Source organism: Octopus bimaculoides, chromosome 6, assembly GCF_046866305.1.
Source record: "Octopus bimaculoides isolate indiv1 chromosome 6, ASM4686630v1, whole genome shotgun sequence".
In the NCBI taxonomy this organism is placed as follows: domain Eukaryota; kingdom Metazoa; phylum Mollusca; class Cephalopoda; order Octopoda; family Octopodidae; genus Octopus; species Octopus bimaculoides.
The window spans coordinates 27,100,225-27,120,664 of record NC_142933.1 but is presented as its reverse complement, the minus strand read 5'-3'; the positions used below and the strand labels follow the sequence as shown (position 1 = coordinate 27,120,664).

The following is a 20,440-nucleotide window of genomic DNA, read 5'->3' as shown; positions in this document are numbered from 1 at the left end:
ACACCCATTATGCTCACCTATCCTCCTCTACCACTGCCATTTTAATTTAAATGTAAATGAACAGTTTCAACTGGCAATTTGTACACCCCTCTTGTAATGAGGGTAAGGGTACATATTTTGCTTACTTCCCTCTTTGTACTACATGCCTCCATGCAGGCATCCATATAAGTGCCATACACACCTAATGGTACTGCATACATAACGAGTTAAATAATTATGGAAATGATCAAAATATACCTAATAGTAGAATTGTTGAAGGGATAAATAATATTAGTGTAAATAATTGTAACAATAATAATAGAGATATTAGTAATAATACAGGTGTGGTTGATAGCTCCACTAGGTGCAACTGTAGAAATGAGTCCCATTGTCCGTTATTAGGCACATGTTGCACCCATAACATAGTTTACAAATGCATCATAAGTACGAGAACCGAGAATTATATTTACGTAGGATGTAGCATTAATCTGAAACAGAGAATATAAAGCCATAGGTCTTCTTTTAGACTAAGACATAAGGCAAATAGTACAACATTAGCAAATAAAATTTGGGAGTTAAAAGATAATGCTATTAGTTTTAGCCTTAAATGGGAAATTATAAGAAAAGCTCAACCTTATAGAAATAGTAGATGTGGATGTGAACCTTATAGAAATAGTAGATGTGGATGTGAATTATGTTCTATGGAAATATATGAAATTCTTAAACTTAGAAATAATCCTAATCTAATCAATAATAGATTAGACCTTAGAGTATCATGTGTACACTGCTCTACTCACACTTGTAAATTTTTTAAAAAGTAATTAAAATTATCAAAATATGGGATTTCAACTTCTACCATGTTCATCTTGGGGTACTAATTAGCACATATTTTAAATTGGAAATTGAACCTTTGTAACATATATTTCTGATCTCTCACTTTAACATACAATCTTCTTGTGATAACTAAGATTTCAACTTTATTCCACGAGAGGTATTTTTTCACACTACTTCTGCTACTGCTGTTAGTTCTTAATATGTATCTTAACCCTATGTAGCTTATAAAAATAGGATGTTTTTAATTAGTTCCCAAAATTTACATTTTATTTTATTTTATTCAATGCTTGACTCTAAAAGGTTCCTTATTATCATTACATTAAAAGGTTCCTTATTATCATTAAAAGGTTCCTTATTATCATTACATTATTTTAGGGCTTCTAGTGGTAGTGTCGTGTTTATTCTATATTTTGACTTAAATAAATCTAATCCGTTTACATATTTGTTTTGCAAGATTTTTTATGTGAAATTGTGTGTTGAAACAGATGTTGTTGTACTTGGGGATGGTCATATTGCCAGTTTAGCCAATAAAAACACACGCACTGAATATCTGGTGTTAATTTGCTTCAGCTTTATATTACCATATATTACATTATTCCTATTTCGGCCATTGAAGGATACGCATGCGTAGACACATACAATAGGAATACAAAATACAAAATGGCTGACAGTTAGCAAGGTGAGACACACATAAGAAAGAAGAAAGCAAAGGACCACTGATGAGGTCACAGAAGTGTAACGAAAGAACTCTGGCCGAAATAGGAATAATGTAATATAAGGTAATATAAAGCTCAAGCAAATTAACACCAAATATACAGTGCATGTGTTTTTATTGGCTAAACTGCCAATATGACCATCCCCAAGTACAACAAAATCTAATCCTTATTCCATTAATATTCTGTAATTAGCCCATGTTAGTCTTAAAACAAGTTCATGACTATATAAGATAGTATAATTAAACTAGTAATCAATTATCATGTTTCTATATTGGATGTCCTTGTTAATTAGTACCATTCTTCTGGGGGTTTTTTTTTGTCCCTAACCTTAATAAACTCATTATTATAAACTATATAAATCCTATACTAATTCTTTACATTATAGAAATAAAGCTTATCTTTTATGTGTCTTTCAAATAGTATTATGATATATATTAGCTTAAATTTTAAAATAATTTTTTTAAATAATTCAAAATAGTTTTCTGAGCCCAATATATATAATATTCTTAAACTTTACACCTTATCTATAGCCTTTGAATTCAAAATTGACACTACTTCAGGGATTTTGTATAAACTAATTACATTTTTATTATTAACATACTTCTTATTATTAACATAATAATTAAGCTAATATTGATATCTATAAATTTCCCATACTTAGTATATGTAAAACAATACTGATACTTTATTCAGACTAAAGAAAAAGCCCTGTTGACCTAAATGCTTAAGGTTTAATTCCCCAACATTATGATAGCAGTAAAAAACACCCAACCTAAAATAGTGTTGCCACTTTGACCAGTGAAACCTTTATAACCATATCCATGTATAATGCTTATACCTTCCCTTTCCTTAGGAGTGATTGCCCCTTATACTATAACCACTAGATAAGAGACAATAAAATCAGAGACAGTTAGAATTCTACCAAGAACTAATTACTAGCCTGCTAGCCTTGGCTATGTCAAGATAGATTTTTATGTATTCTTCTTCCCACTTGGATTTTAAGTGTTGCCACAATTATAAAGTGTCTATTCTACTGTAATTTTCTACATTTTTGTGCAGCTGAAGATTGCTCTACATATTGCATTTAATGTAATGCTTGCATTACTTAAATAAATGGAGTAGTATGAAACGTGCGTACTGCAGTCATCTTTAAAATCCGTGTTGCTTATTTTGATTTTTTAAATATTTAGATATATAAATACCTAAACAGTCCTGTGGAGTCTCCCTATCCTCTCTTCCTGAACAGCTTACATGCACTCTTTTTATATCCTCTTAATCACTTCCTTGCTGGCTCTTACTCTGGATATTGTATGGGAATGAGAAAGTTTGTAACACACTTTCATTCATTGAATACAATTATGTAGTAAAGTCTTTGTGCAGAACCTCTTCTTTCCAGGTGATGACAAAAGTGTCACAACTATCTTTCCACTGTCACTCCCAAGTACACAGTTTTAGGTCCTTTACCATCAATGGTGGCACAATAAAAAGAGGTAGTAGAGAGATTATGGAAATGTTGGAGTGATGCCAGATACAGGAACCAGTCGGGGTGAGGGCACTGGCACAGACCACATTTAGATGGTGCTTTTTACATGCCATCAGCACGGGAGCCAGTCAGGTGGCACTGGCATCAGCCTCAACTACAGTTTCCATTTGATTGTGGTTTGATTTGATTTTGATTTATTTGACCCTATAGGTCTCCTCAAACATGGCATGTCACCTGACGATCCAAAGGTACATTTTTAAGTGGGCTGCTTATGCAACACTGGTGTAGGCTACAGCTGTGATATCACTTTACTAACCAGGTCTTCTTAGTCAAAGCATATCTCCAGAGGTCTCGCTCTTTTGTCATTGCATCACCACTTCATCCCATGTCTTCCTGGGTCTCCCTCTACTATGGGTTCCTTCCACTATTTAGGAGTGATACTTTTTCACACAGCTCTCCTCATCCATACGCAGTACATGACCATACCAGTGCAGTCAACTATTTTGCACACCACATCCGATGCTTCTTAAGGCCAACATTTCTCTCAAGTCGCTTACACTCTGTTTTGTGTGCACACTGACATTACACATCCAGTGGATCATGCTAGCTTCATTTCTCTCTAGACTACGCATGTCTTCAGCAGTTGCAGCCCATGTTTCAATGCTGTGACGCATCGCAGTTTGCACACATACATCGTATAATCTACCTTTTACTCTGAGCAAGAGGCTCTTCGTCAACAGTACATGTAACAACTCTCTGAACTTTGCCCAGGCTATGGAACTAAACAACAACAACAACAACAAAATAGGAAAATATATGTAAAATTCAACACATCCATTAACGACAATCTCCAAAACATAAAATTACTAGGTTTAATACATTTACAAACAGGATGCATTCCATAAATTGAAGATATCAAACATATTAACACGCACACACACACATATATAATACATTGCTTGTACCAAAGACATGTAAATAAATGTTGAAATGTGAGACAATGAGAACAATGTTAATCACAACACTAGAAGTGTTTATTTCTTAAATAAGTATGAAAGTTGCTAATGATGTATGTAAAATACAAGATTGAAGAGTTGCTGGGTTTCAAAATAATTTTTTGCTCATTAAAGAATATCAAACATTTTCATTGAAAGAGAATTTTAATTGCTATTTTTAAAATTGTCTTAGAATTGCTAAAAGCACAAGAGATTAATTTTAAATCCTTTCTCTGACAAATGAATTGCACAAAAGAAGTGAATACATTGTTAGGAACATATAACATGCATAGGTAACATATCCATACCAGTGCAGATATTAATGATAATCTCCATGGGTTGGCCAGTCTAAAACTTCTGTGATTTAAAAAAAGTTGATACAAATACAGGAATAACATAATTCTGTGTAGAAGACTTGACCAACTAACTCAAGGAGGGAAAAGTTTACATAAGAGTTATGATGATGATGAAGACGGTGGTAATAATGATGATGATAATGATGATGACTGTGCCAACACCAACAGCAACAATTTTTTTTTTCCAGTATTTTTTTAATGCAGATTTAATATGTAATTCAGAAACTGTAGGTTCCAAATAGTTTGGAGTTTAAAAGAGAACTTTGATACACAGTTATGGGTCTACAGAAAGTATAAAACTACAACAGAAGCTAGAATAAATATGTAACAGAGAAACTGTTGAGGTGTTCAAATAGGCCTTTCTGATACTAACCTACCTTAGACTGACACTGGATCAAGGATATAAACAGCATATTTTAAAAGGTTCATCATCATCATCATCGTCATTTAACATTCGCTTTCCATGCTGGCATGGTTTGATATCAAACCTTTCCAATTTTACGAAAGAAAATATAATTCTCCAAACATCATAAAAATAATGAAAAAGTTGGTTATTTTATAAAAATATCTGAAACTTTGAGTTATTTTCAATATTGTACAAAAGAAAGAAAACAGTATTCTTCTTAGGAAATGGTCAGCAAAGAAAATGTTTCTTCTACTTGAAAGAATTCCTCTCTATTGAATGTGTGGTGTAAACCAAATCCTAAAATTTCTCTTCCATTTCAAACATAATTTTACCCCTAGTAAAAATATTTACAAAACTTTTCCGGAAATTTTTGTTGCAGAATCCATACACAATGGGATTTAAGGATGAATTTAGTATCCAAGAACGATATAAAATTAATTTAAAGATCTGCAACAAATTAGAATCTTTGCAGTATGGATATATGACTAAGAAGACAAGGAATGGTGAAAAACTGACAAAATACAAAACAGAGATTGAGATAAGTACAATGATTGTGCGATTGATTCCTTGTTGTCTGCGAGCTCCTTCTTTACTTTTCTTTTTCCTGAGATGCTGAGTAATAGTCTTCCAAACAAAGGAATAAAGTACAGTCATGGTTAGGAAAAGTATAATGTGAAGAATTAAGGCTGATAGAGCATATGACCAGACAGATGACTTACTAAGGTCACAGTCACATATCATGTACATCTTGTTTTCATAGGTAAAGGGAACACCTTCATTATAGATAAAAACTGGTACTATTTGTATGGCCGATGTTATTGTTATGGAAACAATGAGTATCTGAAGTAGATTTGGGGTAATTTGTTTTCCAAGTGGACAACATATTTTTCTGAACCTTTCAATGGAAACTGTGAGAAGAATGAAGGACGATATTGTAAAACAGGTGTAGACAATATACTTGTATATTTTACAGAAATAATTTGATTGAATTGCAAGATAAAGTTCAGCCATTTCCAGAGGCATTCCAAAGATACATCCAATCAGATCAATGACAGCTAGTACAAGAATGAATGTTTCTACGTTGCTTTTCTGGGATTGGCGTCCATAAATATATACCACAAACATGTTACCAATGAGTCCCACAATTAGGAAGAAAGGTATGATACTGAAAACAACTAATCTTGAAAACATAACAAGATCAGACAAATGGGTTGCATTCATGTTGAAACAAGTTGGTAGTTTATAGTTTAGTACGTTTAACGTGTATATGCTGATTGTTGAAATGTATATATTTGTATGCTCGTATTAGTATAAATATATATATATATATATATCGTATGGTAAGTAAATTGGTTAGTCCATTAACAGTAGACTGGAAATCATTTGTAATCTAAACTTCTATGTTAGAGATGGTATTGGAGTTCTGTTCTCAGCTGAGTCCTTATAGAAATACAATCACAATGTGGAATAAACTTGTCAGAGAGAGATTTCAAAGGAATTTGCAATAATATGTTCGATAAATTGCTTAAATAGATATTATACAGACTAAAATACATCCTGCTTAATTTTACTAATTAGTTTGAAAGTAGATCATCACATCACATATATGTACCAAGTTATGAAACATGATTAACAACAATGATTTTAATACTATCACTTTACAAAATTACACTATTTAGTGATGATGACCAGAAACAAAATATCAGTGGGAAAAAAATTATTTAGGTATTTCTTCCAACTAAGTTCAAACCTTGCTGAGGCCAAATTTGCCTTTCAAATCTCTATGGTTGAAACAATGTATCAATCAAGTACTGGCACCAATGGTATTGACTCACACCTTCCTCTTCAAACTGCTGGCCTTCTGTCTAAATCAAAGACCCTATTTAAAGGCAGTGAGCCTTTAAATGACACAATCTTTAGAACATAGCAGAAAAGTTTTGTGGCATTTGTGTCAGCACTTTATGGTGTTGGTCCCTAGCCAGCAAATTTCAAGTGGGTGCTTCATTCTTTCAGGGGTGGATTTAAGTACCAGTGAAGTCCTGGGACTACTGGTACTGACTAATTCCCTCATAGCATGAACACAGAATTTCATTTTTCTATGTTTATTCATGATATAAGATTCCATCAAGTAGATGAGGCCAACAGGATCACAATTATATGCTCCACACACAATATAAAATTCCTTGTGCTGATATCAGAATTTATAATTATCATCATTATTATTGAGTGAGAGAGCAGTGCATGTGATCAAGTGACACTGGTGTAAAATATACGAAGCCCAGTATCCCCACCATGACTACCCAACTCATAATGGTACATCAGGCACGTGCATCACAACTGTATGTGCATGACATGGTGATCTCATATCAAAATAAACAGCACATGACCTAGCAGGTGGGGCCCAATTAGAATTTTCATCAAGTCGAGTAGCCCATCCAGCAGAAAAGGTCCCTGAATGAGGGTTGTTTAAGGATGTTGAACGAAACACCCATGTTTTCAGAGTTGAATTATTCAAACCCCAAAGAAGTCGTCTCAATACGTGGCTATGATGCTCCCCCACTACCTCTGCTTGTGATCAGAGATGCACATATTGTCAGCGACTAAAGGACATGCTCAACTGGTTATGGTCAAACAGCTGACAAGCAAATCTGTGGTATTGAGCAGAATATTTGCTGTAGTCCATCTTTTATACCAAGACAAAACAATGTACATGATAACACTTCCAATCAGTTAAGATCAGAAGCCATGAGAGTCACTGCCTGGTACTGCATCAGGGCAGCTGCTGCCGCTGCCACCGTCATTGCTGTCATTATTATTATTATATAGGGTGGCAAGCTAGCAGGAATGTTAGCACACTGGGCAAAATGCATAGTAGTATTTTGTCCCTCTTTATGTTTTGAGTTGAAATTCCACTGAGGTTAACTTTGCCTTTCAACTTTTGGGGTTGATAAAATAAGTAGCAGTTGAACATTGGGGTTGATGTAATCAACTCATCCCCTTCTCCAAATTGCTACCCTTGTGACAAAATTTGAAACCATTATTACTATTGTTGTTGTTGTTGTTGCCTTTGCATAGCTTCTAACTCTGGAGATGTACTATAGTGTCAGCTGTTCACTACCAGTAAACTAGGGTAACCTCTTATTTTTCAAGCACCTTATGGAGTATTCGAGCGGTCCCAAGCAGTGCTGTTTTCTGCAAGTGCTCCACCCTTATTGCAGCCCCTATTTGTTTAAATATTTCTCGAGTTGTCTCAATGTGCAACTAAATCAACCAGTAAGCATTTTTGACATATTTGGGGTTATGTTCCATGTTGCTTGTAGTGATTTTATTTGAATTTTACTAAGAATCTATCTTTTACATGTTGTTCATATTTTGAACTTATCACTTGTATATCATTCTAACTTCTTTGGAATGTTTGTAGCACCACAGATGAGAAGCTATATCTATTAAATTTTTGTTCAGTTTTTTGAAAAAGGGTGAAGCTTGGTTGCTCTTTAAATGAAGTACCAGTTGAACACTGAGGTCAATATGATTGACTTATCCCCTCCCCACAAATTTCAGGCCTTGTGCCTATAGCAGAAAGGATTATTATTATTATAATTATTAATGTTACTATTATTATTTGTTGCTACTGCAATGTTCAACCTCATAGCAATCATTTTTGACATGAAAATGTAATGTGCTTAAAAACATTTTCTAAAGATTTTAAAACATCTATTTTTTGTTGTTTTTGTCTATTCTTGGGTATTAAGGGTAGGCTTCCTTTACATGATCAAAGCTCATTTTTGCAAGTTCCTACAGAAAAATTAATTTAATAATGCTTGAATGAATCATGTCTCAAAAAGTGAGGGAAAGAACATTTTCACACAAGGCAAGCCAAATCTGACGATAAAAACAACAGCAATAAATCTTTCTACTATAGGCACATGCCTGAAATTTTGGGCAAGGGGTATGAACAATTAACAGAGACTACAGTGGTTGACTGGCATTTATTTCCTTGACCTTGAAAGGATGAAAAACAACGTAGACCTCAACAGAATTTAAGCATGTAAATGATTCTGCCAGCTCACCACATTAACAACAACAGCAATAATAATCTCTAATTTAGATACAAGCCCAATAGTTTTGAGGAGTTGAAGTAAATTGATGCTAACCACACCAGTACTTGAATGGCACAATATTTTATCTAGCACTGGAAGGGTAAGATAAAATAAAGGATTTGGCAGGAAAAAAAATAGGTCTTGTCAATTCAGAATGATGTGGAGCTAAACAAGATAAAACATAGGAAACAAAATTCAATACATCCATTAACTACAATCTCCAAAATATAAAATTATTCAGCTCTGCACATTTAAGAACAGGATGTGTTCCATAAATTGAATATATCAAACATATTAACACACAAACACAAAAACGGTGATGATGATGACTGCGACAAGAGCAACAATATTGTTTATCCAGTATTTTTTTAGTGCAGATTTAATATGTAATTCAGAAATTGTAGGTTCCAAATAGTTTGGAGTTTAAAAGAGAACTTTGATACACAGCTATGGGTCTACAGAAAGTATAAAACTACAACAGAAGCTAGAATAAATATGTAACAGAGAAACTGTTGAGGTGTTCAAATAGGCCTTTCTGATACTAACCTACCTTAGACTGACACTGGATCAAGGATAGAAACAGCATATTTTAAAAGGTTCATCATCATCATCATCATCATTTAACATCCACTTTCCATGCTGACAGGGTTAAAATCAAAACTTTCCAATTTTATGAAAGAAAATATAATTCTCCAAACATTAGGATAGAATAAAATGGAAAAGTTGGTTATTTCATTAAATACCTAAAGCTTTGAGCTCGTATTTTCAATATTACAAAAAATTTTTTAAATGCATTTTGTTGGAAATGGTCAGCAAAGAAAATACTTCTGGTATGTGAAAGAATTCCTCTCTATTGAATGTGTGGTCTAAACCAAATCCTAAAATTTCTCATACATTTTAAAGTCACTTTTATCCCTACTAAATATATTTACAAAACTTTTCCAGAAAATTTTGTTACAGAATCCATACACTATGGAATTTAAGGATGAATTTAGTATCCAAGAACGATATAAAATTACTTTAAAAATTTGTAACAGGATAGAATCTCTGCAGTATGGATACATGGCACAAAAGAGAAGGGTTGGTGTGAAACTAACAAAGTATAAAACTGAGACAGAGAAAAGTATAATGCTTGTGCGATTGATTTGTTCTTGTTGGAAAGATTTTTTACTTTGCTTTTTCATCAAATGCTGATTAATAGTCTTCTGAACAAATGAATAGAGCACAGTCATGCTTAGGACAAGAATACACTGAATAATTAATGCTATGAGACGATATGGCCAGAGGAATGACCCTTGAAAGTCACAGCTATACATCTCTTCATGGGAAAAGGGAACACTTTCAATGTAGATAACAGGTGGCAGTATCAATGCAAGAGATGTTACAGTTATGAAAATAACGAGAGTATTGCGTAGTTTTGGATTCATTTGTTTACTAAGTGGACAACATATACTTCGAAACCTTTCAATGGCAATTGTGAGAAGAATGAAGGATGACATGATAGAATAGGTGAAAATAATAAACTTGTATAATTTACACAAATATTTTGATTGTATTGCCAAGTAGAGTTCAGCCATTTCCAGAGGCATTCCAAAGATACATCCAATAAGATCAACAACAGCTAGTACAAGGATGAATGATTCTACATTGCTTTTCTTTGGTTGTTGTACATAAATATATACCACAAATATGTTACCTACGAGTCCCACCATTAGGAATACAGGTATGATACTAAAAACAACTAATCTTGAAAACAGAACAGGATCAGACAAATGGGTTACATTCATGCTGAAACAAGTCTGTAGTTTCTAGTTTAGTAAATATAAAATATATATGTTGATATATATATATATATATATATATATATATATATGGCTTTCTGTTTGTATATATATATGCCTTCAGTGTGACTGGTCTGTTTGTATGTGTAGATATATATATATATATATATATATATATATATATATATATATATATACATATATATATATATATATAAAGACTGGTGTTGCAATAATTTCAGAGATGTACTTGTAGGTAAGCAAGCTGATTAGTGCATTAACATGATTTGTAATCCAAACTTGTACACTGGAGATGATATTCGTTTTGTTCTGTTGTTGCAGTTGAGTTCTTACACAAATATAATTACAATGTGAAGTAAACATCCATAAAAAACTATCAGAATACAATGCAACAGTTTATGTAGTAGTCTGCTTATATATGTTTACAGATTAATATACATCCTACTTAACAGATTCAACTTAGAATCTAGTTTCACAACATTGGACAAATTTAGAAAATTTGTCGGAAGAATGATACAAACACTTACATTTTCCCAATTTGCTATGTTTAATAAAGCAACTGCTCCATGGCACTTCACTGTTCGGTATAAGTGGTATCCCTAATTGCACAGTGGACTGTAATGACTACCTCATCAGTAAGTCATGACTCTTGACAATGGGGGAAGAGTGTCATGAAAAGTGACCAACATTCAGGGAAAATCATCTACTTTAGATAGGTTGCTCAATAGGCTTGTATACAAGCCTACAGTTGTTAGACAACCTTTTGGCAGGTGTATACGAAAACATAAAATAGAATGGGAGAATCCCAACACTGTGTGAGCTTAGGAGCAGTATTATTGCTGAGAAAAAAACTGAAACAAGAGGGAACACATCGATAATTTTCAGCACATAACTTTTGCTCAAAGTAGATTTCAAGATTTTGGGCCAAGATATTAGCAAAGAGTTTGACACTGTCCCCAACAGTATAACTGGTGGTATGCAAACATGAAGTATCTTGAACAAACCTATACATTACAACTGCCACTTCATACAATACATCATAGAGAGTAGGGTTAATGAGCCTGACACAGATGGACCCTGATCAATCTAGGTCAATGTGCCCTCTCTTCTGTATACACTAACTCTTTAGCCACCACTGTGGAAACTAGAGTCATTGAAGTACATCCCACACAAACTAGGATGCAGATGACCTGTACTCAGAAAGAACAAAAACAAGAGAGACCTCTACAGGTCAATAGGAAGCATTCAAAAGTCTCGCCCACCGATATTTGGCAGTAGTCCTCACAACAGCTGGTTTCAGTGAATTCTTCAGGGTCTGGATTGCTACTGTGTATAGCAACATTTGCTTAGTGGCAAGGGTGAATGGCCACCTTTCACAGCCATTCAGTATTCTGGCACACAATCCTTCTAAAGTGTGCCATATCATCTCCCCTCGGTGCACTGATTATTTTGCCACTGTTGTGGAAACTAGAGACAATGCAGTGTATCGCACATGAAGTAGGGTATTGGAGATCTCTACTGGCATACACAGATGACCTCACCATAATTGTTAGACACCAAACACATCAAGGTGATCAGCAATGCTCTAAGAGAGTGCAAGGTGGTAATGGGAATAAAATAATCATCCTGAGGTCAATGGCCAGCAACTTGCTAACTAGAGAGGCCTTCTAACATACTGCATATTTCCAAAGGTCCCGGTCACTGGTCATTGCCTCGGTGAGGCCCAATGTCCAAAGGTCGTGCTTCACCACCTCATCCCAGGTCTTCCTGGGTCTACCTCTTCTACAGGTTCCCTCTATTGCTAGGGTGTGACACTTTTTCACACAGCTGTCCTCATCCATTCGCAACACATGACCATACCAACACAGTTGTCTCTCTTGCATACCACATTTGATGCTTCTTAAGTCCAACTTTTCTCTCTGTCGTGTATGCACACTGACATTACACATCCAGCGAAGCATACTGGCTTCATTCTTTGCAAGTTTACGCATGTCCTCAACAGTCACAGCCCATATTTCACTGCCATGTAGCATGGCTGTTCACACACATGCGTCATACAGTTTACCTTTTACTCTGAGCGAGAGGCCCTTTGTCACCAGCAGAGGTAAGAGCTCTCTAAACTTTGCCCAGGCTATTCTTATTCTAGCAGCTATACTTTCGGCGCACCCTCCCCCACTACTGACTTGGTCACCTAGGTAACGGAAGCTATCAACTACTTGTAGTTTTTCCCCTTGGAAGGTAATGAAAGCCATTTTCTGCACATTTTCAGCGTTTATTGTTACTGAGCATTTGCCACACACAAAAACTATCTTCCCAGTTAGCCTTTCTTTGATATTGCTGCACCTCTTATGTGTCCATAGCTTACACTGGATACATCTTATGGAGTTTCTAAATTCTTATCGGCATTTAATCCATCTTTGTGTTCTGGGTTCAAATTCTGCCAAGGTTGACTCTACTTATCATCCTTTTGGGGTCAATGAAAACCTTACCAGTTGGACACTGAAGTTGATATGATTAACTTACCCCTGCCCTGAAATTGCTGGCTCTGTACCAAAATTTGAAAATTTTCCTTGCTATACTTTCAGAAAGGATCAGAAGAGGTTGTTAGAGAATTTTTGACTTCACCTACCCCAATTTCTAGCCTCCCAATTCCTCCAATTATAATTCCATGGATTACTATATATGGGACACAGTTGAGAAAGACACCAACTGCTTTGCATGCAACATTAAGGCCAAGCTGGTGGCCAAAATCAAAGAAATATTCAAAGATCTTCCCAGGGACACAGTGAGGAATGCATGCACCAGGTTCTGGAGCCTTTGAGACAGTGGTAGAAGGTGAGGGCAGCTACTCTGAGTAAACTATTATCTCCCAGTCATAATCTAGTTGATATATTTTGTGTTTTTAAAATACATGGGATATTGTGTTTTTTTCCCCCTTTTATACAAACTGTTGAATTTAGCCTAAACACCCTGCGTGAGTGCGTGCGTGTGTTTCTCTTTCTCTCCTTGTCTTGACATTATGTAATTGTTCAAAATGAATGTTGCTTATTTCCAGTTTCCTGTGAAAATATGTCTGGCCATGGGGAAATATTACCTTGCTTGGAAAAAAGGTAAGGGTTGGCAAGAGGAAGGTAATCCAGCTACAGAAAATCTGTCTCAATAAACTCCATCTGACCCACGAAAGCATGGTAAAATGGACATTGTAACAATCATGATGACGATAACGAAAACAAAAATTTAAATATCATAAATAGATTTGTATAGAATTTTCATCTTTCTTTTTTTTTTTTATCCTAGTATTTTGGTTCATAGTGAACAAAATGTTATCAAAATGTAAGGAAACAAAATAATTTTTAAAGGTAACATACATTAAGGTGTCAACATCATCACCAAGTTTAGGGGACGTACAACCAAGTATTTCACCAGGTGACAGCGGCTTCACTTGCGGAATGACGACATTGAATGTGTTTCTGAGCTCTTTTGCAACACCCTGGAACAATCAAAAGAATATGACAGACAGAGAATAAATTACTTAAAGACATCATGAAAAACAATAGTTAATAGTGGCATTAAATAAACTATCACATGTTTATAACAAGCTGTGACAAAAGTTTGCCATGCATTTTGGAAGCAAAAAATAAAATTTTGATTTATTGAATTAACATAAGGCTACAGTGTTTTAGAATAGGAGTATTGTCAACTGAATTGATCCCTATATTTATTTCATCAACCACTGAGAGATAAAAGTAAAGTTAATTCCAGCAATATCTGGATTCATTGCACAGAATCACTGTATGTTCTACCATTCATACTACTCCATTGCTAAAGGATAAAAAAATGTCCAATCTCTAATGGTATGTACAAGTGAGACATATTCTCCAATCTGTTCAGGAAGGTAGTAACCCAGAAATAAGAACTAATTCAGACCATGAGGAGCCATCCAACCCATCCAAGTATAGAAAAGATGTAAAAAGAAGATAATGATGATGTTTTAAACTCTAAGACATCATGTTGTGTTGGTGGCTTTCAGAAATGGAAAGAAAATAGATGCCCTTCAGAAGTGGATCTTTTGCAGCTTGGGTAGAATAAGCTGGACAGACAGCATAACAAATGCTACAGTACTAGAAAAACTGGAAGTCTAAAAACATTTATTAACAAAATATGTGCTGCATTGATTGCTATACTCAAGAAGACCCACCAAACACAACAGAAATGAGATCCTAAAATCACGGTGAGATGTAAAAAGCATGTAAAAACACTGGTGATGGTGCCACATGAAAAGCATCCAGTACATTCTGTAAAGTGGTTGGCATTATGAAGGGCATCCAGCTGCAGAAACCATGCTAAAGCAGACAGTGGAATCTGGTGCAGCTCTCTGGCTTGCCTAGCTCTTGTCAAACTGTCCAACCCATGCCAGCATGGAAGATGGACGTTAAATGATGATGACTATGGAACCTGGTGCAGTCCCTGGCCTTTCGAGCCCTGTCAAACCCATCCAACCCATGCCAGCATGGTAAATGGAGGTTAAATGATGATGATGATAATGAAGAACACAAAGCTATCATATTTTGAACATAATGCACCAGTGAGAGGACATGTGGAAGAAAAGAGAGTAAGAGGCCATCAAAGACATCTGTGGACTAATAACATCAAAGAATAGATTGGAAACGAGCCTTGCCAATTGTATGCATGCAGCACAGTGCAGAGGAAACAGAAGTGTTTTGACAAGTGTAGAATCTATATGGCAATTGTTAGTTTGAAGCACTGATTTCCTATCCTCGAATTTAAATGTTTCATAAGCATCAAGATGATTACAAGGGCTGGGAATTAGCTGTGGATATATGGAGTTTTAAAATAGACCACTTGATTCAAGTGGTTTTAGCATGATTGCACTCTTCTGAGTAAGTAATATTCAGAGAAACAAAAGCCATTGTACTAGTGGTGGTGGTAGTGATAGTTGTTGTTGTGTAGCCCCAGGCCAGCCCTGATCCACCAGATCAATGATCAAAGATGTTCCAGCCACAAGCATCCAGTTTCTTACTCTCAAACATACTATTTCTAGACTACAATCTCAAATTTGTCCTTCTTTTTATGGTGTGGGGTGTAATTTGGTCACTATTTCTAGTAGTTCAGTGATCAAGGAGAGCAGGGGTTCTCAACCATTTTTTATCCATGGACTCCTTTGATTACTATTTTATTCTGGAAGATCCCCATAGCCATTCGATGTTTAAAAACTAGTTTTATGGAAACTTCTTTCAAAATTCCTATTTTGTTTTTCACACATTCACTTGTGTAGGTTGAACTATGTAAAATGTTAGAGAAAGAATCCCAGCTATTTCTTGCAATACACACCAACACATACAACTAAAGCAAAATATTTTCAGGGTCCTTTAAAATACTACTGTAGATCCCCAATTTATTCTTTTGTTGCATGGACTCCCAAAAATTTTATATGGACCCTGGTTGAGAACCACTGATGTGAGGATGTCTCATTGGTTGTAGCATTTGTATTAGAGGGAAGCAAGCAAGAGAAAAAGAGAAGAGTCGGATCATTATTGGTTAGTGACGGTCTATTTGGTTTATAAAATGTAGATAGCACACCTATGGAGCTTTTATACAGTTAAGTGGATGAGAGATAACTCACACTCAGATACAAGCTCATTTCTAGTAACATTCTCTAATTAGTTGAGATAAATTGAGACAAAGTATAATTTAGCTGCTGACCAGACACAACAAAACACCAGCAAACTAATGAAGGAACCTGCATGTGGTCAATCAACTTACAAGAAATAACAGCTAAATCTTCTTCAAATCATTCTTACTGTCTTTAAAAAAGGCAGACATATCATCATCATCATTTAATGTCCATCTTCCATGCTGGCATGCGATGGGCAGTTTGACAAGAGCCAGGCAAGCTGGAGAGCTACACCAGATTCCATTGTCTGCTTTGGCATGATTTCTACAGCTGGATATCCTTCCAATCATCAACCATTTTACAGAGGGCACTGGGTGCTTTTTATGTGGCACCAACACCAGTAGGGTCATCAATCAAGTAACTTGCAAGTTGAAGACCTCTCAGCTGGGAAAGGGAGTGGATCCGAGGGAGGTGATTTTGTGCCAGCTGAGAGTTAAAGTATAATAGAGAGATAGTAGATGTCTTACTGTAGAAGAAATACTTGGGTACTCCAGTAGGAAAAGAAAGGAGATACAGTTAGAGATAGAGTGAGAGAGAGAAATAACTGGTGGAACAGTGAGGGGGAGTGTAAGTGGTACAGAGGGGATACAGGAGAATGTTCCATAAGACTATGAGGTGAGATGTTTAGAGAGGCAGAAGAGGTGACTGTAGCAAGTGGTAGCAAGGGAAATTGGAGTGGTTGGGAGTGGAGAATGGTAGATATGTGAGGGCATGATTAATGTTTGGGTAGGCATGTGAGGGCTAGTGGTGATCATGGGTGGTGGAATGGGGAGTGGGTGAGAAGATGGTTTTGACAGAGGACAGGTTATGCGTGTGTGTGTGAGAGAGAGAGAGAGGGGGGGGACCTGTCCTTCAAGAAGACAAGCTGGTCATGACTGGGTTGTCTTTAATCAAAGCTGATATTGGGATAAACACAACAACCACACTACTATTTGAAATAAAGACCATTTAGGTGAGGTGTCCAACATTCAATATCTCCCCCAGCCAAAAAACTATGCAGCAACAAAGAAGAGAGTCACCATAAGACACAGCCACTTAAGGAGCTAAGCAAATCCAAACCAGGAATTATTCTGATTTTGGAATCTTACACATATGAGGTGCATTCCATTAGTTTTGAGACATTTTTGAAGAGGCAATTATAACTGTCCCAGGTTATTGCAATTTTGCTATATCATTACTATATATCTAATAAGCTGACCTGCCAATTATTTTTTTTACTCCACTAAACATTGCTTGTTACAGTTAACTAATTTGCAGAATGCAGTTGGGACATTTAGAAGCTCACTATGAAATAAAATTTTCTGTTAGATTGGGTAAAAAACACTACAGAAACAGATGGAATGCTCCAGACTGCTTTCACAAAAGGTTCGAGGATGGTAGAAAGGAAGTGAAAGACAATTTCTGATGAAGGCCATTGTGTGTTTATAAAGATAAGAAGCACACAGCTTGGAGTTGGTGAGGTAACCACACAGAATTATTCATGAAGATCCGGACATATGTAAAGTTTGTTTCCAGAGTAGTCAGTGATAAACATTCTGGTAATCAGCTGCTTGACAGAGATGGGCATCAAACCTGCCCCTCACCCTCCTTACAGTCCAGACTTTACTCCTTGTGACTCTTGGTTGTTCCCCAAGCTGAAGGAAAACCTAAGGGGCAGTTGTTTTGAAGATGGAGAAGGCTGTGAGAAGGGTTCTGGAGGACTTTGATGGGCGCCTTGACAAAGTGGCTGGAGTACTTACAAGTGCATTGAAACTAGAGGATCCGACTTTGAAGGAGATTAGAGCTTTGTATTTCATTGAAATTAATAAATGACTTGCCTAAAAAGTCGGAAAACTTCTGCAGTACACCTTGTACTACTACTACTACTACTACTACTACTACTACTACTACTACTACTACTACTGCTGCTGCTGCTGCTACTACTGCTGCTGCTGCTACCACCACCACCACCACCACCACTACTACTACTTCAAAATAATGTAGAAAGAAAAGAGAATTGAAGTAGGAATGAAGATGAAAGGAGAAAACTGGAGAAGAGTTAAGAAGAAGAAGAATAGTGACTTCAGAAGTCTGAAGTAGAAATAAAAAGATGATTAGAGAAGATGAGCAAGGGAAAGGAAGAAGTTGATAAAAATACATAAATGAAGAGGTAATTAATAGAAGCAGCTTTACCTGTAGGGCAGCTACAAACTGTATTGTACTAACCAGTGCAATACATGAGTTAGCAGGCAGATTGTACTTGATGGTCTCAACAAAATGAGTATTGTCAATCTTGATGTCCACAAATACATAGAGCATATGTATATCTTCAGTCACAGTGATGGGCACTAGAAAGTAAGAGAATGAGACATCATTATTGAATAAGTTCTATTATGATGAAATATCGAAATGTCTGAGACATTGTTATAAGATAATATTTTAAAGCAAACACTTGTTCACTGAGGCTGATGCTGTGCTCTGTCTCCAAATGCAGGAGTTCAGGTGGTAAAGCAGCTTTGGTGTTTTGGCCCCTTCCACTGCAACACCAGAGCTGCCTAGTGCCACTCACCAATGTAGATGACAAAACTCCCACACAACAGATGTCGCTATCATTCCTCAATGCTTGTTCTTGCTGCACCACACCTCTCCTGAACTAGATTTATTCACTCACTTTCTCAGTGGCTTCTGACAATTTTCTGGCAGCATCTTTCCTTTTCTTTATAGCTTGTCCAAGACACGTGTACATCAAGTGAAACCTGATTCCAACAAGTCCTTTAACACCTATCTCTACAGGAAGGCATATTTGCCTCCAATCCATTGTTTTCGCAGAGTTCAAACAACTCACTGTATTTTCTGTTGTTCTTGAGGAAAATGTCACTTCCCAGGGTGCTACCATCTCTACCATTTTCACTGCCTTCCTTTCTTTGCACCTATGACAAGGTTGGATCATTTGTTGGCAAAAAGCAAGACCGGGAAAGCCCCCGGCCCATCAGGAATCACTGCAGAGATGCTCAAAATATCTGGCAGTGTTGGCTATAGCCTAGTCACCTGTATTACGAACCAGGTGATACACGAAGGAGTCATACCCAATGACTGGTGTAGCAGCATCATAGTCAACTGCTACAAAGGTAAAGGTGACGCTTTAGATACAAATAATTACAGAGGCATCAAGCTGTTAGATCAGGTTATGAAAGTTACAGAGAGGGTCATAGCCCAACTAATTAGGGAGCGAATCAATTTAGATGAGATGCAGTTTGGGTTCGTGCCAGGAAAAAGCACTACTGATGCCTTATTTCTAGTGAGACAGCTGCAGGAGGAATACCTAGCTAAGGATAAACCTCTGTACCTGGCTTTCGTTGACATGGAGAAAGCCTTTGACAGGGTCCCCCGATCCCTTATCTGGTGGTCAATGAGGAAACTTGGGATAGAAGAATGGTTAGTGAGAGCTGTGCGAGCCATGTACAGAGATGCTGCCAGTAAGGTGAGGGTTGGAAATGAGTACAGCAATGAATTCCGGGTAGAGGTAGGGGTCCACCAAGGTTCCGTCCTCAGCCCCCTCTTATTTATCATAATCCTCCAGGCAATCACAGAGGAGTTCAAGACAGGTTGCCCCTGGGAGCTCCTCTATGCTGATGACCTTGCCCTAATTGCGGAGTCACTATCAGAACTAGAGGAGAAGTTTCAGGTGTGGAAGCAAGGTCTAGAATTGAAGGGCTTTAGAGTCAACCTAGCTAAAACCAAAATCCTAATAAGTAGGAAGGTAGATAAAACACAAACCCCTTCAGGTAGATGGCCCTGCTCAGTATGTAGAAAAGGAGTAGGTAGTAACTCTATAAGATGTACTCGGTGCAAGCAATGGACACATAAGAGGTGCAGCAACATCAAAGGCAGGTTAACTAGCAAGTTAGTTTTTGTTTGTGGCAGATGTTCAGGTGCAATAAAGACTGTAAACAAACAGGAAACAACTTCTATCTCATTCCAAGGTGAAAAACTAGAGGTAGTCGATAGCTTCCGCTATCTGGGCGACCAAGTTAGTAGTGGGGGTGGGTGCGCTGAAAGTGTAGCTGCTAGAATAAGAATAGCCTGGGAAAAGTT

At 36.5% G+C, this 20,440-nt stretch overlaps 3 protein-coding genes across 4 annotated transcripts in view; all 3 read right to left on the bottom strand.

Moving 5' to 3' along the window:
• The window catches only part of LOC106869814 (2-(3-amino-3-carboxypropyl)histidine synthase subunit 1), a 103,008-nt gene that overhangs the window by 71,830 nt on the left and 10,738 nt on the right, over positions 1 to 20,440 (bottom strand). For both annotated transcript variants that reach the window (XM_014915699.3, XM_014915701.3), the window contains exons 6-7: positions 18,539 to 18,693; positions 14,040 to 14,161 (exon numbers count right to left, since the gene is read on the bottom strand). In XM_014915699.3, coding sequence (XP_014771185.1) covers positions 14,040 to 14,161; positions 18,539 to 18,693 — 277 coding nt within the window. The remainder of the gene's footprint in view (positions 1 to 14,039; positions 14,162 to 18,538; positions 18,694 to 20,440) is intronic.
• Positions 4,029 to 7,404, bottom strand: LOC106869816 (melatonin receptor type 1B-B). Its single transcript, XM_014915703.3, has one exon. It carries the CDS (start codon positions 5,988 to 5,990, stop codon positions 5,067 to 5,069), a length of 924 nt encoding a protein of 307 aa, XP_014771189.1. The 5' UTR covers positions 5,991 to 7,404; the 3' UTR covers positions 4,029 to 5,066.
• Positions 7,593 to 10,662, bottom strand: LOC149134981 (neuropeptide Y receptor type 1-like). The gene has a single exon (XM_089353648.1). The coding sequence runs from the start codon at positions 10,654 to 10,656 to the stop codon at positions 9,748 to 9,750; it is 909 nt and encodes a 302-aa protein (XP_089209774.1). The 5' UTR covers positions 10,657 to 10,662; the 3' UTR covers positions 7,593 to 9,747.